At 38.6% G+C, this 22,243-nt stretch overlaps 2 protein-coding genes across 2 annotated transcripts; one reads left to right on the top strand and one right to left on the bottom strand.

The window, feature by feature from the left end:
* The first annotated feature begins 413 nt into the window (after positions 1-413).
* Positions 414-8,513, top strand: dhrs7 (dehydrogenase/reductase (SDR family) member 7). Its single transcript, XM_081350818.1, has 7 exons — positions 414-791; positions 2,689-2,841; positions 3,050-3,156; positions 5,543-5,782; positions 5,903-6,025; positions 7,793-8,008; positions 8,104-8,513. Exons 1-7 carry the CDS (start codon positions 662-664, stop codon positions 8,149-8,151), a joined length of 1,017 nt encoding a protein of 338 aa, XP_081206944.1. The 5' UTR covers positions 414-661; the 3' UTR covers positions 8,152-8,513.
* On the bottom strand, positions 8,239-21,234 carry pcnx4 (pecanex 4). The gene is made up of 11 exons (XM_081350817.1): positions 20,616-21,234; positions 18,976-19,766; positions 16,953-17,135; positions 15,953-16,473; positions 15,066-15,166; positions 14,841-14,960; positions 14,404-14,764; positions 13,575-13,678; positions 12,337-13,484; positions 12,047-12,233; positions 8,239-9,315 (listed from the first exon to the last, which is right to left on the bottom strand). The coding sequence occupies exons 2-11, from the start codon at positions 19,677-19,679 to the stop codon at positions 9,064-9,066; spliced, it is 3,681 nt and encodes a 1,226-aa protein (XP_081206943.1). The 5' UTR covers positions 19,680-19,766; positions 20,616-21,234; the 3' UTR covers positions 8,239-9,063.
* Between the last annotated feature and the right edge of the window lie 1,009 nt (positions 21,235-22,243).

Below are 22,243 nucleotides of genomic sequence, written 5' to 3' on the forward strand. Positions count from 1 at the left end.
TATAGATAGACAGACAGATAGATAGACATACAGATAGATAGAAAGATAGATACTGTAGACAGAAAGACAGACAGATATATATATATATATATATATATATATATATATATATACTTCTATCTGCCTGTCTATCTGTCTGTCTGTCTGTCTGTCTGTCTGTCTGTCTGTCTGTCTGTCTATCTATCTATCTATCTATCTATCTATCTATCTATCTATCTATCTATCTATCTATCTATCTATCTATCTATCTATCTATCTATCTATCTATCTATCTATCTATCTATCTATCTATCTATCTATCTATCTATCGTCCATTTCGACATAAGCATTTGCATGACATTGACAGACAGACAGGCAACTTTTAAAATTAAGGTGGAGCTGTTTAAATATGGTCCATTAAGAAGATTAACCCGGAAGGCTTTGAATCGTATAGGTTCTGCCGGGTCGTGGTGCTCGTGAGCACTGACAGAGCCTTCTTATACTGTCTATGGACAGAGCCCGTAGACATTCTGCAGTGTTGATTCGAACTTCGAACGAATCTGTTAACTTATGTCGTAACACACACGGTTGCGCTTAGCATGCGCAGTTAGTGCATTCAGTCAGACACTACTCTGTGAGATAGCTGGATTTCGTCAAGTTTATCGGTTCTTGTGCAGAAATCATGGATATATGCTGGCTTTGTGTGCTTCTCGCTGGGATCGCAGTTTATTTACTAACGCAGTTTATACGCTTTATCTTCGCCGACGCTGATCTGACTTTATTATGGGCGGAGAGGTTCGGCAGCACGCCAGGTAATATATGATGAACCTCCCTTAAAAATGTGTAAAAAAAAAATAAAAAATGTTGAAATACATTGAAATACATTTTCAGGGTAAATGCACTAGGCTACTGTGTAGATCGATCAATTAATGCTATAAACTAAAGCAAAAAAGTCAAATGAGTGTCGTGACACATTGCTGCAACATTGCTGCACATTGTGTGGGTGTGTGGATGTCACTGTCGAAATATGTGACAAGTACAGTAATAGCAAAGTATTAACTTTTAAAAAGTGTTAACGAAAGTCTGATGACAACTTTTACCTAACACATACACACACACGGTATCGCTAAGTGGAGACTCTCCATATGCGTAAATGTTTTTATACTGTACAAACTGTATTTTCTATTCCATAACCCTACCCCTAAACCTACCCATCACAGAAAACATTTTACATTTTCCCCCAAAAAATCATTTAGTATCTTTATTAATCCATTTTCCTGGTGGGGACCGCTGGCTCACACACACACACACACACACACACACACACACACACACACACACACACACACACACACACACACACACACACACACACACACTGTTGTTTACATAGACACAATGATTTGTATACTGTACAAACTGTATATTCTGTCCCCTTACACTAACCCTACCCATCACAGAAACCTTTCTGCATTTTTACATTTTCAAAAACATCACTTATGAATTATAAGCAGTTTTCCTCATGTGGACCAAAAAATGACATTTTGTCTGAACCACACACACACACACATAAACATATATACATGTATGCATATATATGCACACGTGTTATATGAACGCAAACTTTTATGTTTGATGCGATTAATCACGATTTTGATTTGACAGCACTAATATATAATCTACATTACAATGTGCATAAGTTGATAACTGAAAAGTGGATAACTGCATTAGCAATTCTCATTCTAAGCACTTTGTTTGCACAATATCATTGCACAATATCAAGCTCAATTAATACATAGGTTCTCATTAACTTGGGTGATAGTTCTATACAATGATATTAAAAACAGGCCTGTATGATGCTACACAGGCCTGTTTTTAATATAATTGTATAGAACTATCACCCAAGTTAATGAGAACCTATGTATTAATTGAGCTTGATATTGTGCAATGCATTTTATTACAGTTTTCTTTTTACAATTGGCAATTGCTAGGAAAAAATTCTCAATACTTAGATCACTTTTTCAAAACTCTTTACACAGTTCTCCTTACCAACTTTCATCTTGACACAACAGTTAATTTCACAATCAAAATGCAATAAAACCACCAAACACATTTCAATACAAATGTAATTCCCCTTTTGTATATATGGTAATCAAATTGAAAGACTAACACCTGCGGTGTTCAACTAAATTTAAATGTTTTGATATAGCATTTCATTTTTTAGACAATATGGTATTTCAAAATGTAGCAAACCGCTGTCTTATTCCTTATTTGTTTAACAGTTTTGAAAAGAGTATGTAATGTGCAAATTGTAAGTACATCGAGATGTGTTGGTGTTTGTGTGAGAAAAGAATTCATGTCATTTGAAAGTAGTTATTGAATGCATTTTATGCCAAAGTAATGATGATGAATGATTCACAGTTTAGTCCCTAAAGACTGATGACTAGCGATTAAAAAAAAAAACCTGTTTAAACATTTATCCAATATAATGTTTAAACCCTTACAAAAATGTTTTTCACCCTAAAAAAACACGAAAAAGCAACTTTTTCTAAGACAGTCCCATTTACTAAATAAGTATACCACTCTGTTCTCGCATTCCTTCCATTACTATACCAGCTTTATTCACTGTTTTTAATTACTTAATTATTATATAATTATTACGTTTTTTAAATGTCTATAGATACATTGTTGTTTGTTTTCATTTCATAGGGTCAAAGTTTCGAGGCAAAGTGGTGTGGATTACCGGAGCCTCCAGTGGCATCGGGGAGGAGTTATCCCTTCAGCTCGCTGCGCTCGGTGCTCGGCTGGTGCTGTCTGCCCGCAGGGAGAATGAGCTGGAGAGGGTGAAGCGCATTTGCTTAGGTATGAACAGTCCCAAGAAACGTTTGAGACACAAAACACAAAAAAACCCTCGCAGGTCAGTTAAGTACACTACAATTCATGTCCGTCATTCAGAGCTGTTGAGTGTAGAGCCCTGAATGTGTATCTTTGCTGGCAATATTTTACAACAGTTTTGTACTAAAAGCATTCACAACGTGACCTACTGACCAGGAATTTATTTTCTTGTTAGAGCGCTCCTCTCTAAAGGATGGCGATATTCTTGTTCTTCCACTCGATTTGTTGGACCGTGCATCACATCAAGAAAAAACTGCTGCAGTTCAGAAGCACTTTGGTGATGTAAATGCCATCTGTTTTTCTTATTCAATCTTTGTAGTGTTTTTATTTGATTTTTTTCTTCTGAATTTATTATTCAGTTATGGTACTGACACCGAAATAGTGTTAATTTTGACATTTTCATAATATTGAGTTTGATTGCATTTTCCTACCTAAAGAATATGAACTATTAACTAACTATAATATTAAATATTAAATAACCATAATATTAGATCATATTTAGGAATATTAATGATGCACTGGCTACATTCATAATTGGAACAATACAATAGTACAGGGGTTTTCAAACTGGGGTCCGGGGACCCCCAGGGGCCCACAAGGGAGTGAAAGGGGGTCCGTGGAAAATTCTAGAGAAAAACTGTAAAATAAAATAAATAATAATAATCATTTAAATCTTAAAATTAAAGATTAAAATAAATTAGTAAAGCAATAAATTCGATCTAAATAAATAAAAATGTGATTAAAATAATTTTGTTGTTGTTAATCTATTAAATTAGATTAAAGGAGAACTCCGGTAAATTTTAACATTGAGCTCATTTTTTTGTACATTTGGAGTGCTGTCAATACAGAGAACAATGACAAAAATCGGTGTTGCCTACACCGAGTTATTCTATTTTTAAAATTTGCACCCTGTTGACTTCAATGGGGCAAGTACTAAACCTGCTTTTAGCCTCTTAACATCCTTGATGTGTCATTACAAGTGCACAGAAAATGTGAGTGATTCCTTCAGAGTGATCACGAGTGAATCTGACTGCAGTAGATGTAAAAGATATGTATAAAAATGATGTTATTTAAGCCAGCGCAAATACCTGTGTTTACATCCTGTTTTCGGCTGAAGTCTATGCGCGTGAACTCGGCAATCGACTACTTTGGACTTCAGCCAAAAACAGGATTTAAACACAGGTATTTGCGCTGGCTTAAATAACATCATTTTTATACATATCTTTCACATCTACTGCAGTCAGATTCACTCGTGTTCACTCAGAAGGAATCACTCACATTTTCTGTGCACTTGTAATGACACATCAAGGATGTTATGAGCCTAAAAGCAGGTTTAGTACTTGCCCCATTGAAGTCAACAGGGTGCAGATTTTAAAAATAGAATAACTCGGTGTAGGCAACACCGATTTTTGTCATTGTTCTCTGTATTGACAGCACTCCAAATGTACAAAAAAAAATGAGCTCAATGTTAAAATTGACCGGAGTTCTCCTTTAAATTAAATAACATTTTGATTACATTTAAACAAAAAATAAATAATACATACATATAACAACACATTACTACAGTGAGTATAATACAATAATTTAACTGAAACTAATTTTAGATTAATACCGTTATATAAATGTTTCTGTGTATAAATTGGGTGTTTATAAAAGACAGATGCCTTATAAATTTTAGGATGGAGTCTCTCACACAGGGATGATCATATCTGGGGGTCCGTGGCATCTAAAAGATTTAAAAAAAACCTCAATAGAACATGACTTGAAATGAGACGTGCAACTTGGAAAATTTGAAATTGTGAAAATATTGTTGCATGTCTGCAACAATTTTTTGATCATATTCAGTGAAATCGACACTATAATCCGACAGAACAACGTAAAAAAGGTGGTTTTAGAAAAAAAACAGAGCTTCTAACTCCACCTGGAGCGTGTTATTTGTTTTGCAAAAATCCACCGCTCCCGGATCATTGAGTCCAATCAGCGCAGGGGGGTGTGAGATCTGACTGTCAATCACAGGTCGTGCACACGCCACAGATCCTTCCTCCCTCGAGCACGTTACAATATCACATGCACACGACACGCCTGAAGTTCGCCTGAAGATTGCACGAAGCGTGATGGCGGAGAGAAAATCTACTAACAAGTTTCCAATTCCTCGGTTATTGCTATCTATGGATAGATTAGCCAGGGCAGCCTACCTCCGAGTCCATGGTGTTGATCGATGCTGAAGAGATGGACGCGTTCACAGAAAATCTGGTGTACACGCACTGACGAGCACGACCTCGATGGGAGGGTGTTCGCTGGTAGTGGGGGAGGGGCATGAGAGTTGTAAACATTCAAAATTTTGGCTAAGTTGACCCAATCTGCCAGACTTGCCGACTGCAGCTTTAATATAAAAGCACCCCGGGAGATGTACACACTTAATGATCAACATTAACTTTTTAAGCTAATAAAATACATCGGTTAGCTAATGTTCCTACATTACATGACATTAAAACTTGCAAAGAGTACTGTAAATAATTGCATAGCATGGCATCATTTATCCTCATGAATTTTAGTTCTTTATACTCTACCTTATATGAGCATCAAGCAATAAAATGCCTTAATGGTCAGTGATATTAAGTAGGAATATCCCCACCTAAATGTTTGCATGTCTGTATCTGCATTTCAGATAGACGTGTTGATAAATAACGGAGGCCGGACCCAGCGTTCGCTGTGCATAGAGGCTGATGTGGATGTGTACCAGGCACTTATGGAGCTCAACTACCTTGGCACCGTATCTATCACTAAGCAGGTGCTGCCCCACATGATCCGCCGTGGTAGTGGTATCATAGCAACCGTCAGCAGCGTTGCAGGCTTTGTAGGGGTGCCCCTGGCAACGGGGTATGCTGCCAGCAAGCATGCGGTGCAGGTGAGAGCAAAGAGTAGACAGAATTCCCAGAGAATCTGCCTACCCTTATGCAACATTGTCTGGTAAAGAAAAATGGTCATAAAATATAGAAAAAGCTCCTGATTTGTTGTGTTTCTGCAGGGTTTCTTTAACTCTCTGAGAACAGAACTCGCTGATTCTCCAAACATCACGATCAGTACCATCTGCCCCGGACCTGTAGTATCAAGCATCGTTCAGAACGCAATCACAGAGGAGCTAGGCAAGGTAACTGCACAAGTGGTGTTGTTTTTTGTTAAGTGAAATAAATCTAAAAAAAAAAAAAAAATGTTGCCTTGGTTGCTTACTGAAATAAAACTAAAACTGAAATAAAAATTTAATAAAAACATGATGTTGTAGAGATGTAACGGTGATAAAATTCTCCCACCAGTTAATCGACTTTTTTTTTTTTTTTTTTTTTTTTTTTTTTACATCGCTCTTAGCCTATAAAAATCTGGTGCGGCAGTTTGCATTTTACTTTTACTTTTAAATTAGCGGAGTTTGATTGACAGGTGATCTGACCAGTCATAATCCGCCATTTTTGTCCGACAAAGCAGTCAGGAGAGTTAGAAGATTAACGTCGGTGGATTTGAATTTGAGTAAGTGTGTACTGGCGTCTTTCCGCGGTTAAAACATAGTCCTTCTGATGTTCATTCATGTTTATTTGATGCTATAAATTAACTAGGGAAGAGATGATCGGTTCACGAGCAGCTTTAACTGAGGCAATCTGTCACGACACATTAAAGAGCCACAAAACAGTAGGTCTATTTATGGTTTAATTTTCTTTGACTGACCAAATTTGAAAGTTGAGACTTTGTTTCATATCAAATGTTACCTGCTTGGTCCTGTCTGTCAGCGCGCTATGTATTTTTCACGACATTAACAGCTCTAAGAGCATACTCGCAGCAGTCTCGCATGCGCTTAGAGCTCGTGTGAATTGCACGTATAAAATGAAGTTAAGGAACAACCTCGATCCATCAGGAAACGCCACATAGGTGACGGTTCAATCTTCAGGTGGCTGGCAGGAGCCGCCACTGGCAGGTCACGTGACTTGCAGTGGCGGCTCCTGCCAGCCAGCTGAAGACTGAACCCCCACTCTACCTTTGTGACACTTAAAGTCCCCGTGAACCGGAAGTTGCAAACGACTTTTCTCCAGTGTTATGACGTATTTCCCAGTGAAAAGGAATATTGAACAGAGGGCAGGGTTTTACTCTAGCGCTCCTCTCCATCTCTGCTCATAACAGACTAACGGTTTGAGGGGAGTGGTTAAGCGTTGCCCAAACCTATTCCTCAAACCTACGTCATCAGAGAAGGTCCTCCAATGCAGAGGGGAGGGGCATTTTCAGATTTTGATTAAAGATTACCATGGTAAAAAAATTTTTTTTTAAATATTTTCTTGCACGGATTAATTGTTCACCACAAGACTAGTAATATGCGCTAACAAAGTAAATAGGGTCAATTTTGATTTCATGGGGACTTTAAGACCAGCTGCAAATGATGTGGATCTGACACGCGTCCCATTTTCTCACAAATCTTTACGTTTAAGACTTTTATTTTGCTCATTTAAGACTGTTCTTATGAGGACACTCGACAAAACGTACATTTTGGCATAATTTGTGTGTGTTATGGTTCATTCAAGCCCGAAAGAGAACTCGATACTTACGCGTGTGTGTGTGTCACATGTAGGCAGGACACTGACAGACAGCGCAGTCTCTTTATGTCTTGTCGCGCTTGAATGGTTTAAAAGTATTTGCATTAATAAGAGCGTGATCATATAAGGCTTGTCAACGGGTGACAGAAAAAAACGGATACTGCGTTAAATATTTCTAACGCTTTAAACTGAAAAAAAAAAAAACGAAAAAAACGCGGTGGGCAAGTGATGAAACCGGTGTTGCGACTGAACACCGTGTAACACCGACTATCGTAGCAAACCTAATACCTAGTGTGTTTTGCATTTGCTGAACTAAAAAGTAGGCTACTTGTTTTTGTCTGTAGCCTGTGGCAACAGCTGGTGATCAGACACATAAGATGTCTACAGAGCGCTGTGTTCACCTCACTCTGGTCGGTCTGGCCAACCATGTGAAAGAGATGTGGATTGCTGAGCAGCCCTTTCTACTCTTCTGCTATTTGTGGCAGTACACTCCCACTCTGGCCTGGTACACAACTAAACTTCTAGGCAGAAAACGTGTGCAGAACTTCAAAGCCGGGCTGGTGAGTACTGGGAGCTTGCTGGAAACAGATCCCTGAACTGGTTTAATTACTACAATTACAATAATATCTTTTGGGAATCATCTTCTCTTTCCTAGGATGCAGATGCCGCATACTTCAGCAAGCCAAAGGTCAAGACAACTTGAAAATCTCATTTCAAGAATCAGGGATTTGTGTCAGACTATTTCAGTATGTCATTAAATATGAAAACACCTTACATTTTGCTTGCTGTATAAATAAAGACTAATGGCACTTTATTCAAATAAAAAGCTGATTTATGTATTCTTTTTGTTTTCTGTATTAAAATGTTATAAATAGGAATTAATATTGTATCATTTCAAGTTTGTGTGAACAAAACTGATAAATGAAAAAGTAAATGATTTATATAAAACATCTGTATTTTTTTCTATACATTCAATTACACAACCATACAAAGACTGAGCCCAAGTAGGATGAACAAAGGTGCAAGAACCAATTTACCTTGATATTTATAACACAAGGTGGTCACATAAAAAAAAAAAAAAAACATTCATAACCACTGAAAATAGTGACCAAGGCACATCCTTGAGATTTGACAAACAGGCTATTTAAAAGGGCAACGGTTTTCCTGTTTCTCTTCTTTCTTTTTTCGAGGCTCTTGAAGGATGCTTAACAAGAAAGCGGAAAAATAAAAAATAAAATGGGGGGAAAAAAGTGAAATGGAAGCTCAGCGTGAGGTGAGATTCAGTCAAGGACATCCAGAGGTCCATTGTTGATAAAATAGAGTACACTTCCCAGAGAAAATAATAAATCTGGGCTCTGTCTGAATGAGTTTACAGTTTTATTATGTGTGGAGAGGATTTTGCTGATCGTCAAACAGATCCCATTTACTTCATTCTGCTGACGTTCACCAATTCATGCATTTCTTTCAGAAGCCAAATGTCACTACAACAGTAGCAATTTTAAATGCTTCATACGTTCAATAAAATAACTCACTGTGTGCAGACTTTATGAAATTTATGTGAAAGTGGCATCAGTGTGTGTGTGCTGGCACAAATGAAAGGTGGGGCAGGTAGTGATCATAAGCAGCGTAAGTGGATGGGCGGAGATGAGTAGATAGGGTATCCCAGAGGTGGGTCAGCTGCTTGAACGGTCAGGTTCCTCAGCATCACAGGATGGGCCTGAATGCTGTAGCGCTCCTCGTCGTCATTCGTGGCATACAGTAGCTCCCATGACAGGTTGGCCCACTGGCCCCTCACACCCTCCTCATTCAAAACTCCCACCTGGACCAGATTCTCCTGCAAAGACAACACACGGCTGGTATACGCCCCCTGTGAAAAAAACAGAAAATGTATACCACATCTGTAAATGATCATATGGAAACTTTTTTAGAAATTAAATTTGTAGAAAATTACCATGTATAAACAGGGTTCCCACACCTTGGTTAACTTCAAATTCAAGGACCTTTCAAGGACTTTCCAGGTCCAATACCCTCAAATTCAAGGACTTAATGTGGGGACACATTTGTTGTGTCCAACAACAAACGTTGAGGTGCCATCGTAGTTTCACGCACGTGTGAACGTCATGGTGACGTACAACGTACACTTATCGTAACCAGGGTTTTTCCTGACTCAAAATGAGGCGGAGGTGGTAAAATCCTAATAATGTACTTTAATAATAAGATAATAAAAATTTTTTGTAGATCTTCATATAGCCTAATGTTTTTTCCACAGTATTTTTGTGTGTGGTGCTTGGTACCTCTAGGGGGGTCCGGGGGCATGCCCCCCCGTAAGAAAATTTTGTAAATTTTAAAGATAAATTCATTAATCTGGTACACTTTGAGTCACCCAAATCCACTGTTAAAAATAAATAATACACCCGCAAACCACCAATATACTCAGATTTAGATATCTGCATCTGATCACATTACAATTATTCAAATTCTTAAGGTGATGATACACAGGGAAACTTTTTGAGCAATGTTGTTGGGCAATCTTGCAGAGCGATTGTTTCTTGGGAACGTTGCCATTGAAAATGGGCAATACATTTCTATCTGGATCATTTAGATTGGTCGTGGGCCCTTTGTCTCATCTGGTTGCCCGTTGATGGCAACATTGCTCAAAAACTTGCCCTGTGTATCATCACCTTTAGTGTTAAGCATGATAATATGTTAACATATCACTCTGAAGTAGGCTGATTTAAAATGAACATTTATTTAAAATAAAAGTTCTTCTTTTGGCAAAATTACATTTCCTTAATAGCCTAAACCTTTACTCCCTTCAAGCTTAAATTGTCAATGTTTTATTACATCGCTGTTTGAAAACACAAATGTTTTGTACCTTTATAAAGGGCATTTTCCCCTAATTTTATTAAATGTATGCTCCATCTTTCATTTCAAATTCTTAAATTTGATCAATATATTCAATTAAAATAATAAGACACTAGGCTGTTACCAATCCAATTAAATAATTTACAATGAAAAAGTATAACTGTATTAAATTGGATTATTTTAAATATTTTTAAATATACAAATAAGGAATGTTAAAAGGAATGATACTTTATGAAACTAAACCGCCAGTAGGAGGCGGCAGGCGACCGTCTTAATGAGCGAGTCATTGAGTCATTCATTCAAACGATTCGTTCAAACGGCTGATTCATTCAGAATGAGGCAGTTTATGAATGGGTAATTGAATCTTTGACTCAACCGATTCGTTCAAAACGCTGAATCATTCAGTAATGCTACAAGTGTTCGTTGCTGTGAGATTCGCGGTGGTTCTGCTGTGATCTTTGTTTGGGACTATTTTCGCTGCTGAAACAGAACAAAAACAGTCATTGCGTCTCAAATGTAAGTGACTTAATTTTAACTATTTGTTTCTTGAACTGTTATGAAATCAGTCTCGGTTTCAATCTTGATGGCATTCAGGAAAACATCACTCTGATCGTGTGTAGCCTAGGCTATATATTGTTTCTTAACTATAATATGTTATAAATAACTGCGCGAGTCTCAACAGCGCAACTTTGTTACCATCAGTAGGCCTATATTAATTAATGTTTAATTGACGGAGGCAGCCACCTCATAATTCTCTATGCAGGAAAAACCCTGAACGTAACGCGTAAATGCGCTTAACTAGTGTAAATCTAGCAAGCTAGTATGCATAGGCCATGAAGTTTTGGCGAAATAACACATTAGGGGACCGGAGTGAATATGGAATTTTTTTCCAGAAAACTTATTGCACAAAATAAATTCAAGCACTTTCAAGGACCTGTCTCTATTTTGTTTATTTTCAAAAACTTTCCAGGGCCTTGAAAACATTTTTTCAGATTCACAAACTTTCAAGGATTTCAAGGACCCGTGGGAACCCTGTATAAAGAGCAGGGTGAGACTAATATTAAACTTCTAGTCAATACCGATACGCTGACATTTATTTTCATGTTATGACTAATAAATGATACAACATTCTGTCTAATTTTTTTTAACTAAAATCACTTGTTTTAAATGCTAAATATATTTATTAAAGCAGCACAACATTACAAATGTATGGTATGAATTTTCTTTTATTAATTTTGAGATTTACTTCAAGATTACACTCAACAGAATTATTAAATTATATTTAAAATTATAAATTAATCTAATTCTATCATAATTAAATTAATCAAATTAAACTATGTGATTTAGATGACAGCAAAGATTATCTGAATGAAAAAAATAGGAAAAGTAATGTACAATTAAATATCCAATATTGACTGATACTGGTAAATAAACAAAATATGTAATATTGTACAAATATATTGTTCAATATAGTATCAATATAACACTGTGTCCTCCTAACCAGACGCGATAAGTAATTTGTCTGTACTCAGCAGAATTCCAACACACCAGGCCAGGCCTAGCAAGCACAATTTCACAGTAGTAAGAAGCAACAGAGCGTCAAAACGCTCTGACAAACACATGACTAATTTACTCAGAAGAGATTTTTTTTATTGCATCACACCAGGTTATGACACAGTCTAACAGTTAATGTTTGGTAGCCATGGTTACATTCCAGTAAATATGGTGCTTACCATGGTGAGGTCGTGTCCGAGAGAGAATAGGAAGGGCTTCTCCTGTACAACACTGTCTTGCCAACTGTGGTCTGTTACCAGGCCGATGAACCAGTTGTTATGGTAATCCTGTAAAGTTGTGTAGAGCTCATCCAGACTCTCTACCGGACCAAGAGATGCCTGGTCTACCAACAGTTTTACACTGTACCTGCACACAGAATGAATCAACAGCGGTCACGTTTTAGGAAATGCAGCTGATAAAAGGCCCCTTTCTGATGTAAAATGTGAACTGAATCTTGCTTGTCTGTTACCTGAAAGCCCTGAGCGTGAGCTGATGCAGCTCTTTATTGGCTCGGAGCCACTCAAGTCCCTCGGTCCAGGGGCCGTCCCCGCAGTACAGCCTAAACAGCAGATTGGGGCTGAACATCTGAGCATCTGCCCCTAGCGCCACACAGCATGATAGCACCACCTGGGTGTAAAGCTCCCGCAGGGCACGGTCCTCCTGCAAACCCAGTGTCACCTGCTCAAACTCTCCCTCCCCAAAGCTCTCCACCACCAGCTGGGACAAACAGAAGCAGAACCAGGCCTCTGGGAAGCAGGGTCGCAGTACCTGGAGTTTGGAGGAAGCCAACTGGGCGGTCCGCCACTCTGAGGGCAGAGAGAAGAGCTCTGAGTGAGGGCTAGTGAAGTGGAGAGGCTGGGAGTTACTCGGGACGGTGGTCGAAGTGCGTGCAGGGATTTTATCTTTCCCTTTATCTACGATGGGCAGGCCGAGTCCCAAACCCAGACCCAGAGGTCTAAGGGTAGGGAGAGAAGAAAGGGCCATGCTCTCATACAGGCTGTGGATTTCAACAGAACCTGGAAGAGACACTCCCAACCCTAACTCGGTCTGCCCTTCGTCTGTCCGTACCATCATTCTCATCGGTCGCCGCATGGTGACGGGACCGAAGAGATCGTCCTCATCCGACCATTCAGCAAAGGATGAGAGGCTGGAGCTGTCTTGCCCCCTCAAGTGACAGGATGAGGAGGATTCAGGGCGTACTTGAGACCCCATGGCAACTGTGACCACAGCCGGATCTGGCTCAGAGGGCACGGCATGCTGGGAGCTTTGCGATTTGCGTCCAGAGGTCTGTAGAGACTGACCTTTTGTTTGCGGAGCACCATGTGTCAATTCCTGTACACAGTAACGCAATAAAATCCAGACAAGCGTTTTAAGGAAGTCAGAGTTGAGCTGACGCAGGTGGTCAGGCGAGTCAATGATTCCTGTTAGAACGTTCTGGGCGTCAGAGTAAACCCTGACGGGCAACATAGAGCAAGGGGTCAGAGCATTACCCCAGTGAGGGTTCAATAGTCGGAAACACTGGCCGGGCCGCTCCACGTGATCGAACGCTCCTTCAAAAACCTCATCCACACGTCGAGCCTCCACTGTGTGGCATGATGTTTCCTGTAGTTCCAGTCCCTGTGAAGAGAATTCATAAACTTGTGTTATGTAGACCTCCAAATAAAGCATTGAATTTGTTTCAGAGCAAAGGCAAGAAAGCAGGTATACCTTAATGTTGACAGTGCAATAGCCGTAGCCTCTCTCTAGAACAGAGATCCACAGAAGTCGACCCTGAAAGCGACCGAGGTAATGGGATCCCGGAGTACAGGAACCTGCAACCAGATGCATGAATATTAGGGCTGCAATTTCAATAAAAATTGCTTTAACAATATTTAATCAGGTTCCTTAAAATGTAATAATAAGCAATAATAAAAACAAACAATATAGGCTATCAACTTCCAAATCCATTTTTTTTAAATGATTATTCAGTGACTTGCTCATCTGCTACAATAATGTTTTAGTTGATGTAATTAGGGGTCTTTTTCACAGAAAATATTTACATTTACACTACCGTTTTAAAAGATTGGGGTCAGAAATATTTTTTTAAATTTTTCTGAAAGAAGTCTCTTATGCTCACTAAGGTTGTATTTATTTGATCAACAATACTGTGAAAACCGTAATATTGTGAAATAATATTACAATTTGAAACAGCTGTTTTCTTATATATATATATATATATATATATTCCTGTGATGGTAAAGCTGAATTTTCAGCATCATTACTCCAGTCTTCAGTGTCACATGATCCTTCAGAAATCATTCTAATGTTCTGACTTAGTGCACTTTTCTTTCTTTTTTTTTATTATTATTATCAAAGTTGAAAACAGTTGTGCTGCACAATATTTTTGTGGAAACAATCTTTTTGTTTTTTGTATTTAGGAATTTTTTTTTGCATTGTAGCAATGTAATATGTATTAACTGTCACTTTTGACTGCACTTTGATCTTTACAACATGATAGAGATCAGGATACTCGTGTTTTTCAGCGGGTGTCACTCACCAAATGCGCCATTAGCGAGTGCAGGTCTGAGAGCCGATGCCAGTCTTTTGCAGAGCTGTTGGTAATAAACAGAATCTGGGCAAGGGCAGGCGGTGCCTGGGGTGCCTGGCCACGAGCGGAGCGGCCTGGGGAATCCCACCAGGAACACAGGTAGTGTGAAGAGAGGAAGCAGAGGGGCAGACAGAAGGGCAGAGAGAGCCACAACAGCCAACAGAAGAGGGCACAGAGCAGCGTTGAGTGCCAGCAAAGTGCCTGCTGACTGACGGCGCTGTTTACTCTCCGTCCAGGATGTAATCAACACCGTAAGAGCGAAACTCAGCTTACACACAAACTGTGACACACGATTCACAACCAAGGAGACCTGTAAGAAAAAGATTATTACACAAACGTCCCTTCAATTTAATTACAGTAAAGGCATCAAGTTACATTTGGCTCACCAGAATCAGCTGCACTGTAGTGCCCAACTCATGCCAGCGTGCGACTCTGTGCCCCCCTGCAAGTCTGATGATCACCACCAGCACCATTTGCAGTAGAGCAGACTCAGAGCTCTGCCACACCTACCGTACAAAGCCCAGTGAGTCAGGGGTCAAAGATTAAGGGGCAAATAGTTCTGTTCATGTCCTCATAATGCTTTAAGATGGTTTACTGATAAACTCTCTTACCATTCTGAATGCCCGCGTAAAGCCAATGGCGAGAGAGGCCGTGTGCAGCTTCTCTAGAGATTCATCCACTGACAAGAAAGCAATCATAGCCAATGGACTCACTGTAAAGTCAAATATGAACATTAACATCAAAATACACAAATAAAGGCATTATTATGTGTTAGCAAGCAATTAATAGAAATATATAAATTATGTATAATTATAATTTGTCATATATTTGATGAATTCTATACTATTCTGTCTAAATAAATGAAAAACAGAGCAATAAAAACTAAACTGAATCGATGCACCAATATAAAAGTTCTGATCAATACTGATAAACATACAGATAAACATATAATGTGTATATAAACATACATTATATACATATTATATATATAATGAATTCTATACTATTTTGTAGTATACTATTACTAAAATTAATTTAAGCATCACAACATTACAATGTACAATAAAAAAATACACTTTGAGACTTGCTAAACAGTGTTATTAAATTATTTTTTAAAGATTTACGTGTTAGATCATAGCAAATGGCATTTAAATTTTAAAATAAGGAAAATGTGAATACACAATACATATTTACCATTACATACTCAATACTGACAAATAGCAATAAATGTAAAAAAAAAAAAAAAAACCTTCTAACAAGATAACTGATACTGTATCAATATATCATGCATTCCTATGTGTTTTAGAGCTGCACAATTCTGGATAAAATGAGAATCACATTTTTTTTGTTTAAAATAGGATCACAATTCTCTCAGCTCTAATGTGTTATCACTGCGAAGACAACATCTCACTCCAACAGACCATACTGGCAAACAGAAAGCACATATATGACAGATACAAAGGATTGTTTGGTTGGTATAGTGCAAATATCTCCTCACCCAGGTTCAATAAGATCCTCCGGATGATTCCTCCGACACGCAGACCACGAGTCTTCCGCCTGAAAGCATGGGCAGTCATGACCCGTTTGGGGTAGAGAGGGTTGAGCATGGCACCTCCCAGCACGCAAGCTCCCTGGAGCTCTCTCAGCAGACGGGTGATGAGAAACAGAGCAATAAGGAGCCAGCCGATCACATCTTGTGGGCTTGGAGGCCCCACAGAAGACTCCCAATGCTCTACAGAGTTCACACCCAACGTTAGATTCCCTCGGTCAATGAGATACAGCTGATGAAGGAGTCCAGCCTCAGTCAAGGCTCCTATTATTAACAGCAGGGAAAGAGGAAGCCCCCACCAGCCCAGACCCAAGGTTGGAGAAGTTCCCTTCAGGAGCACCAGCAGCTGGGTTAGGTCCTGGCTGAGGAGGTAGCCCATGGCGACGGTGAACAGAACCACACCCAATGAGGAGGGAATGAAGAAGGTACAGATGGCAACACACACGGATGACAGAAACATCACCAAGAGCCTGAAGGAAAAAAGAAAAGCAAAAGATTTTGAGTCTGAACAAAGTGTGTAGCTCTTCACACTAATGTAGACCAGACTTCATGCGCTCAATGTAAGATTTATGTATTTGAATTACATAAAATTTTCATCCATTTGGATTACACAGTTTTATCATAATCAAACGAATCAACACAATGTGATGCAATAAGCCATAAAGGTTTTTACTCTTGACATACAAAATAGATCCCTTGCACTGCTCCACCTCGGTTTCTTTAATATAATCCTCATACAATCATTGTAGGCAACCTTAAGCTTACATATGCATACTTTTTTTAAATTAACCCACAAAGGAGCAGTATAAAAAGAAGTACAGTATGCTCTAAAAAGATTGATCTTAACCTGATCCGAACCGAGTTATTTAAAGATTCTTTGAGTGTGAAGTTGGTTCAAAGTTTAGTAATGTAAGACAAGGAACCAGTGAGAGAAGGGTTCAGTGCTCACCTGATGTTGGTGGACATGGCTGACCCACCCAGGCCGTGCACCAAGGTCTGTTCCATGGCCCACAGCAGAAGAGCGTCCAGCGGAGAGAGCATTCCCAAAGCCCAAAGCACCGGCAGAGCCACAAACAACACGTGAAGCACCTGAGCTGCTACTTGCAATTCCATCACACCAGAACCTGAAAACCTGAGAGAAGAGAGAGAATGAGATCCGGGAGATGACCCTTTACTTTCACACTCAAACATTAGGTTTATCAGTGTTCATAAGTTTAGGTGGCATCATAACAGTCTAAAAAAACAAAAAATCAGACTTTTTTCTCTGTGTAATCTATTAATTTTTTAAAAACAACAAAAAAATGTAATTCATACATACAATGAATGACATACACATCTTCAATGATGAGCAGGTTTTTAATTTCAGAATATTTATTTTAAAGGGTTGATAAACTAAGAATTCAAAGAATTTCTTGAACTAAGAATTTGGTAAATCAGTTGCAATTTCAGCGCAAGCTTTGCAAACAGACTTTTACTGTATCATATGGACACAACATTAAAGCCACAACATATGAGTAACCACGTCAATTATAATGCCCAACCTGTGATCAGTGATATCTGATATGTAATCTGATATGTAATGATTTATGTACGGTCAGACGTTCATTGTCTCAAAATTGTATGTTGCTGTTTATGCGTCAGCAAATCAAGCCAGTGACTAAACAGTCAACTTCACATTGTTTCTCTTAGTAGCATGTTTTTTAAATTGTGATTAAATTATATACAGTGAGCAATCAAAGAAGCCTTCCTTTATAATCACTGGAGCTGGAGCCTTCCTTATAATCACACAGGGGGAGTTTATCAGTGAATGAGTTCTGGACTCTCTCCAAAACTCCCGTTATAATCAATGATGCTGTCTACAATGCACAATGAATCTCTCATTTACATTGTGTTTGCGCTGTTAGTTATGATGAAAGCATTCGTGAGAGTGCAGAAATTAAGCTGCATCTATAGACAACAGACATGTCTGTCAATGGCTACAATGCTCATCGCTGCAACCCTTCATGCCACGTCAGTAGATCTAAATATAATGCAATAATAAACACTTTTCATGATTAGTTAATCTCGACAACTGTAATAGTAAAAAAAAAGAAAGTAAAAGATTTCGAGAGTGTTCCAAATGTAACACTTATTTCCGTTTAAGGCTTAAGGCTTAAGGCCGTTTACATTTAACTCTCACAGCAGACACGACCCTTCAAACAGAGCTTCCAATGGCCTTTTATTTATTATAATTTTTTAATATCATATAAAGTGTGTTATATAATTAATAAGTGCATCTCAGGAAACATTATAAATATATATCTTTTTTAAATGCAGTTCATGATCCCTTTAATATTTTGTGGGGGGCAGAAAGATCATAAAGGAAAAAGCCTTCATAAGTAGTTTGGTAAATTATTTCTTAGGAAAACATTTTTGATATACACTCAAAAGGTTGGGGACAGTAAGGCTATTTTTAAAGGAATGCATACTTTTATTTAGCAAGGATGCATTTAAGTAATCAAAAGTGACAGTGAAGACATTTATAATGTTACAAAAGATTTCCATTTTAAAATAAATACTGTTCTTTCTATTCATCAAAGAATCCTGATTAATAAAAAATGGTTGGTTTCCACAAAAGTGTTAAGAAGCACAATTGTTTTCAAAAATTTGAGCACCAAATCAGCATATTAGAATGATTTCTGAAGGATCATGTGACACTGCAGACTGGAGTAATGATGCTGAAAATTCAGCTTTGCCATCACAGGCATATATTATACTTTACATTATTCCAGTTACATTTTACAGCCTTGGTGAGCATAATAGATTTCTTTTTTAAAAACAATAAAAATGAATCTTATTAACCCCAAACTTCTAAACAGTAGTGTAAAAAAAGAAAGAAAAAAGTTTCAAACAAATTTTTTTATCGTGGTCAGACTTATTTATCATTGACCTATACGCTGTCAGAGAGTAGTGGTGAATTGTTGGATTTGTACCTTAGAGCCAGGTCCACGGCGATGAAAGCGAGTATGTACAGCGGTCTGTTGAGCGGCGTGATCTCATACGTGTCCTGCGGCTGAAACGTTGCTGTTTCTGTAGCCGTGTTGACGATGAGCGAATACTCCCCGATACAAACAGTCACCCAGCTCAGGGCAAACAAAGGCACGACAGCTCCCAGTCCCGCACCCGGGTGCCCATACAGGCTGCTCAGTCTGTCCGGCAGCAGGTACCATGTGGACAACCCACAGAGTGCGCCGGCAAGAAAGGTGTGCAAAACTATATTACCCACAAACCTCTTTCCAGGCACTACAAATCGTACCGTCTCAGGGGCCACGCAGTGAGTAAACTCCACCTCTTCCTCGTCTGCAAGGATGTTACTGGCAGCAGGCAGCCGTTGTACCAATCCGGTCCTACGTTCCATACACCGTGCCAGTCCCTGAAGGGTGGCACCCACACCTAGCATGAACAGACCCGAAACAACGCCCGCACAGGCTTCATCCAGCACCCTCAGCTGGTACAGGAGGGTCCCGATGCCTCCCAACAGCCATGGTGTCAGGAATAACACCAGCTGGTGCACATAGATGTATGGTGGGGCGCAGTAACCGAGTTTCAGCCTCGGCCCCCCTAAGATAGTCTGAGGGAAACGCTTCCAGAAGAACTCCTGCTTGTAGTCGTTGAGCAGGGGCACATCAGGCCCCATGATGAAGGCAGCGCGGGAGGGACAGACTCGGTCATCTCCCCCCAGCTGCTCTGGAACATACACACATGCCCCGCTGACAGTGAGTCACTGTGGAAACACACAATATTACAATATACACTCATTTTGAATAGGATATAGATGGAAAAGAGCAGTTTATTATGAAAACAAAAGCAATACTCAATCTTAAACTTAATATATAAGGCAAGACACTGCAGGCAAAACCATTGTTTTTTGATTTGCACTGATTAATATTGTAATTTTGGGCTATTCTGCTTCCAGAATATGTCTTGAGATTAGTGGGAAGAAAACAAACAAAATACACTTTTACATGTTTCTTTTATTGCACTTTATCTACTTGAGTCTGTAGACTTAATGTACAATACATAAAATTATTATTTTTTTCTCCTGGACTGAACCAGAAATCTCCACTTCAGCAGAAATACATACACCACACATTTCAGTTGTATTACCATCAGTATTCTGAAGGTTTTACAGGTGGGTTTGTTCATATATCGTTCATCTGATTTATATAACATTTAACTCCTAAAAATGTGTTTTTTTCTGCTGACAGCATTTATGAAGTGATAAAAAGAGATATATAAAATCCCATCTGTATCATCTTTAACTAATATGTCAACGAAATTAAAAACATGAAATTTTGAACCTGGCCTTTTCCAATAGCAAATTCATGAATATTTAATTGAATAATGCATCATTTGCATATTTAAACATTTAACATAATATTAAAAAGCATATTTAGAATTTAAATATTTCAACTTCAAATATAAATAAGTGTGTAGGTAATCAACTGGGGAATTATGTTGATATCGTTATTATTATGTTTTACCATATTCAACTGTGGTGTCTTTTCTTCTTAACAATAAGCTCAAAGCATCTGTGTATTTTTTTCCCCACTTGATTCCCAGTTTAACTTACCTGTTTGTTGATGTTGCACGAGCAAAATAGCCAGGAGGTGATCCAGAGTCAATCAGCATCAAACCAGCGACGTTTATCCTCTGAATTATGTGCTTTTATCCTTATAATCCTCAGATTTAGGTTTTTAATGCAGTCATGTTGATTTGTATCCTGTGATCTGTTCACATGCTAACACTGCAGCTATGACAACAAGAGGCATACATCGCCCTGACAACTGGTTTATAGACCATTACAATAACTAAACACACAGCTCTTATATCATATTACATTATAATATCGTCTTGGTTTCCTCCGAACACAGCAGATAAATAAGAGAGGCGAGGAGAAGCGGCTATTAACTGGTTAGCGCGGCTAGCGTTAGCAGCTTGTGTTTGGGCTTAGAAGGCGGGGATTTTTTTCCACATGGCAAACATTTAAATAAAAACAGCCTTTTCTGTTTTTATTATCGCATACCTCTAAATCAAAACGGTTGGAGAGGTGCTTGAGGGGTGGGTATAGGGTTTGTGTAGCGATAAAGCAACGGACCCGTTATCCATCATCGCTTTTGCTGATGCTGCAGTTGGGCAATGCGGCCTAAAGGGCGGCGCTAGTAGACGACATAACGGTTACGTGTGTACGTATAGATAGCTCTACATCACAGAATTAATAATGAAAATTTGTCTATCAGGGCAATCCCGCGCAAAACTGTCACATCTATAACGCCAACTAAATACCATGGCATTGTGTTGGCGTTATGGATGTGACATTTTTGCGTGGAATTGCCCATCAACAAAGTAATTCTGGTTATGCAGTAGACTACCTTTTGAATATGCATGTGTTGCAATTTAAATAGGTTAAACTATGGCAGAAATAGCCACTTGTGAAGAATTTACACAATTGCAAGAAATGCACAAATTTAAATAGCAATTTCATTAAAGGTATTTCATTAAAAATAAAATATGAAGAAACATTTGGATGTCTTGTTGCATAGCAAAAAATGGCAACATCTTGCAGCGAAAGTAATGAAATTCACCCCATGTTCTCAAAAAGTAATATGATTTCCACATTTTATCTGATTATTTTATCTAGTATATTTAGACATGACAATGTTGCATAAAAGGACAAAATCTGAAATATTTACGTAATCAGACACTGGATTTTCAAAGCAACCATTTGGCAAAAATAAATAAATCCCTGGGAAGACACTCCAGCAATAGTTTATATCTGCTAGTTTATGAATTAAGAATGTGAAGGGCAGGGAGGCAAGGATTTAAAAATGCATGTGTCAAAAATAAAATCTAGAAGAATAGGGAAAAATTAGTTAAAATTACCTTATTTAATTTCACTATAATTACAAGCTATTGGCAAGTCTGACACCCATCCAACAGCGAGAGAGATGTCAACTGATAAAAAGGAAGGACCTGTCCTGCTGTAAACTGCTTAGATGTATCTCTGTTTCCTTTAAAAGGAAGTTGGACAACACACTGTGCTCTGTGTTATTTCCACAGCAGGTCCACCATTAAATTCAGCAGCCTTCCTTTCTAATTTTCTACACATTTTAATACATCTTTTATTCTGCCGGTTTTGGTTCTCTCTCTAACTGTCTCTCTCCTCTGCCAACCCCCCACCATTATACTCCAGAGGAAAAA

The sequence above is a fragment of the Scardinius erythrophthalmus genome (genome assembly GCF_964197995.2).
Source record: "Scardinius erythrophthalmus genome assembly, chromosome: 21".
NCBI lineage: Eukaryota > Metazoa > Chordata > Actinopteri > Cypriniformes > Leuciscidae > Scardinius > Scardinius erythrophthalmus.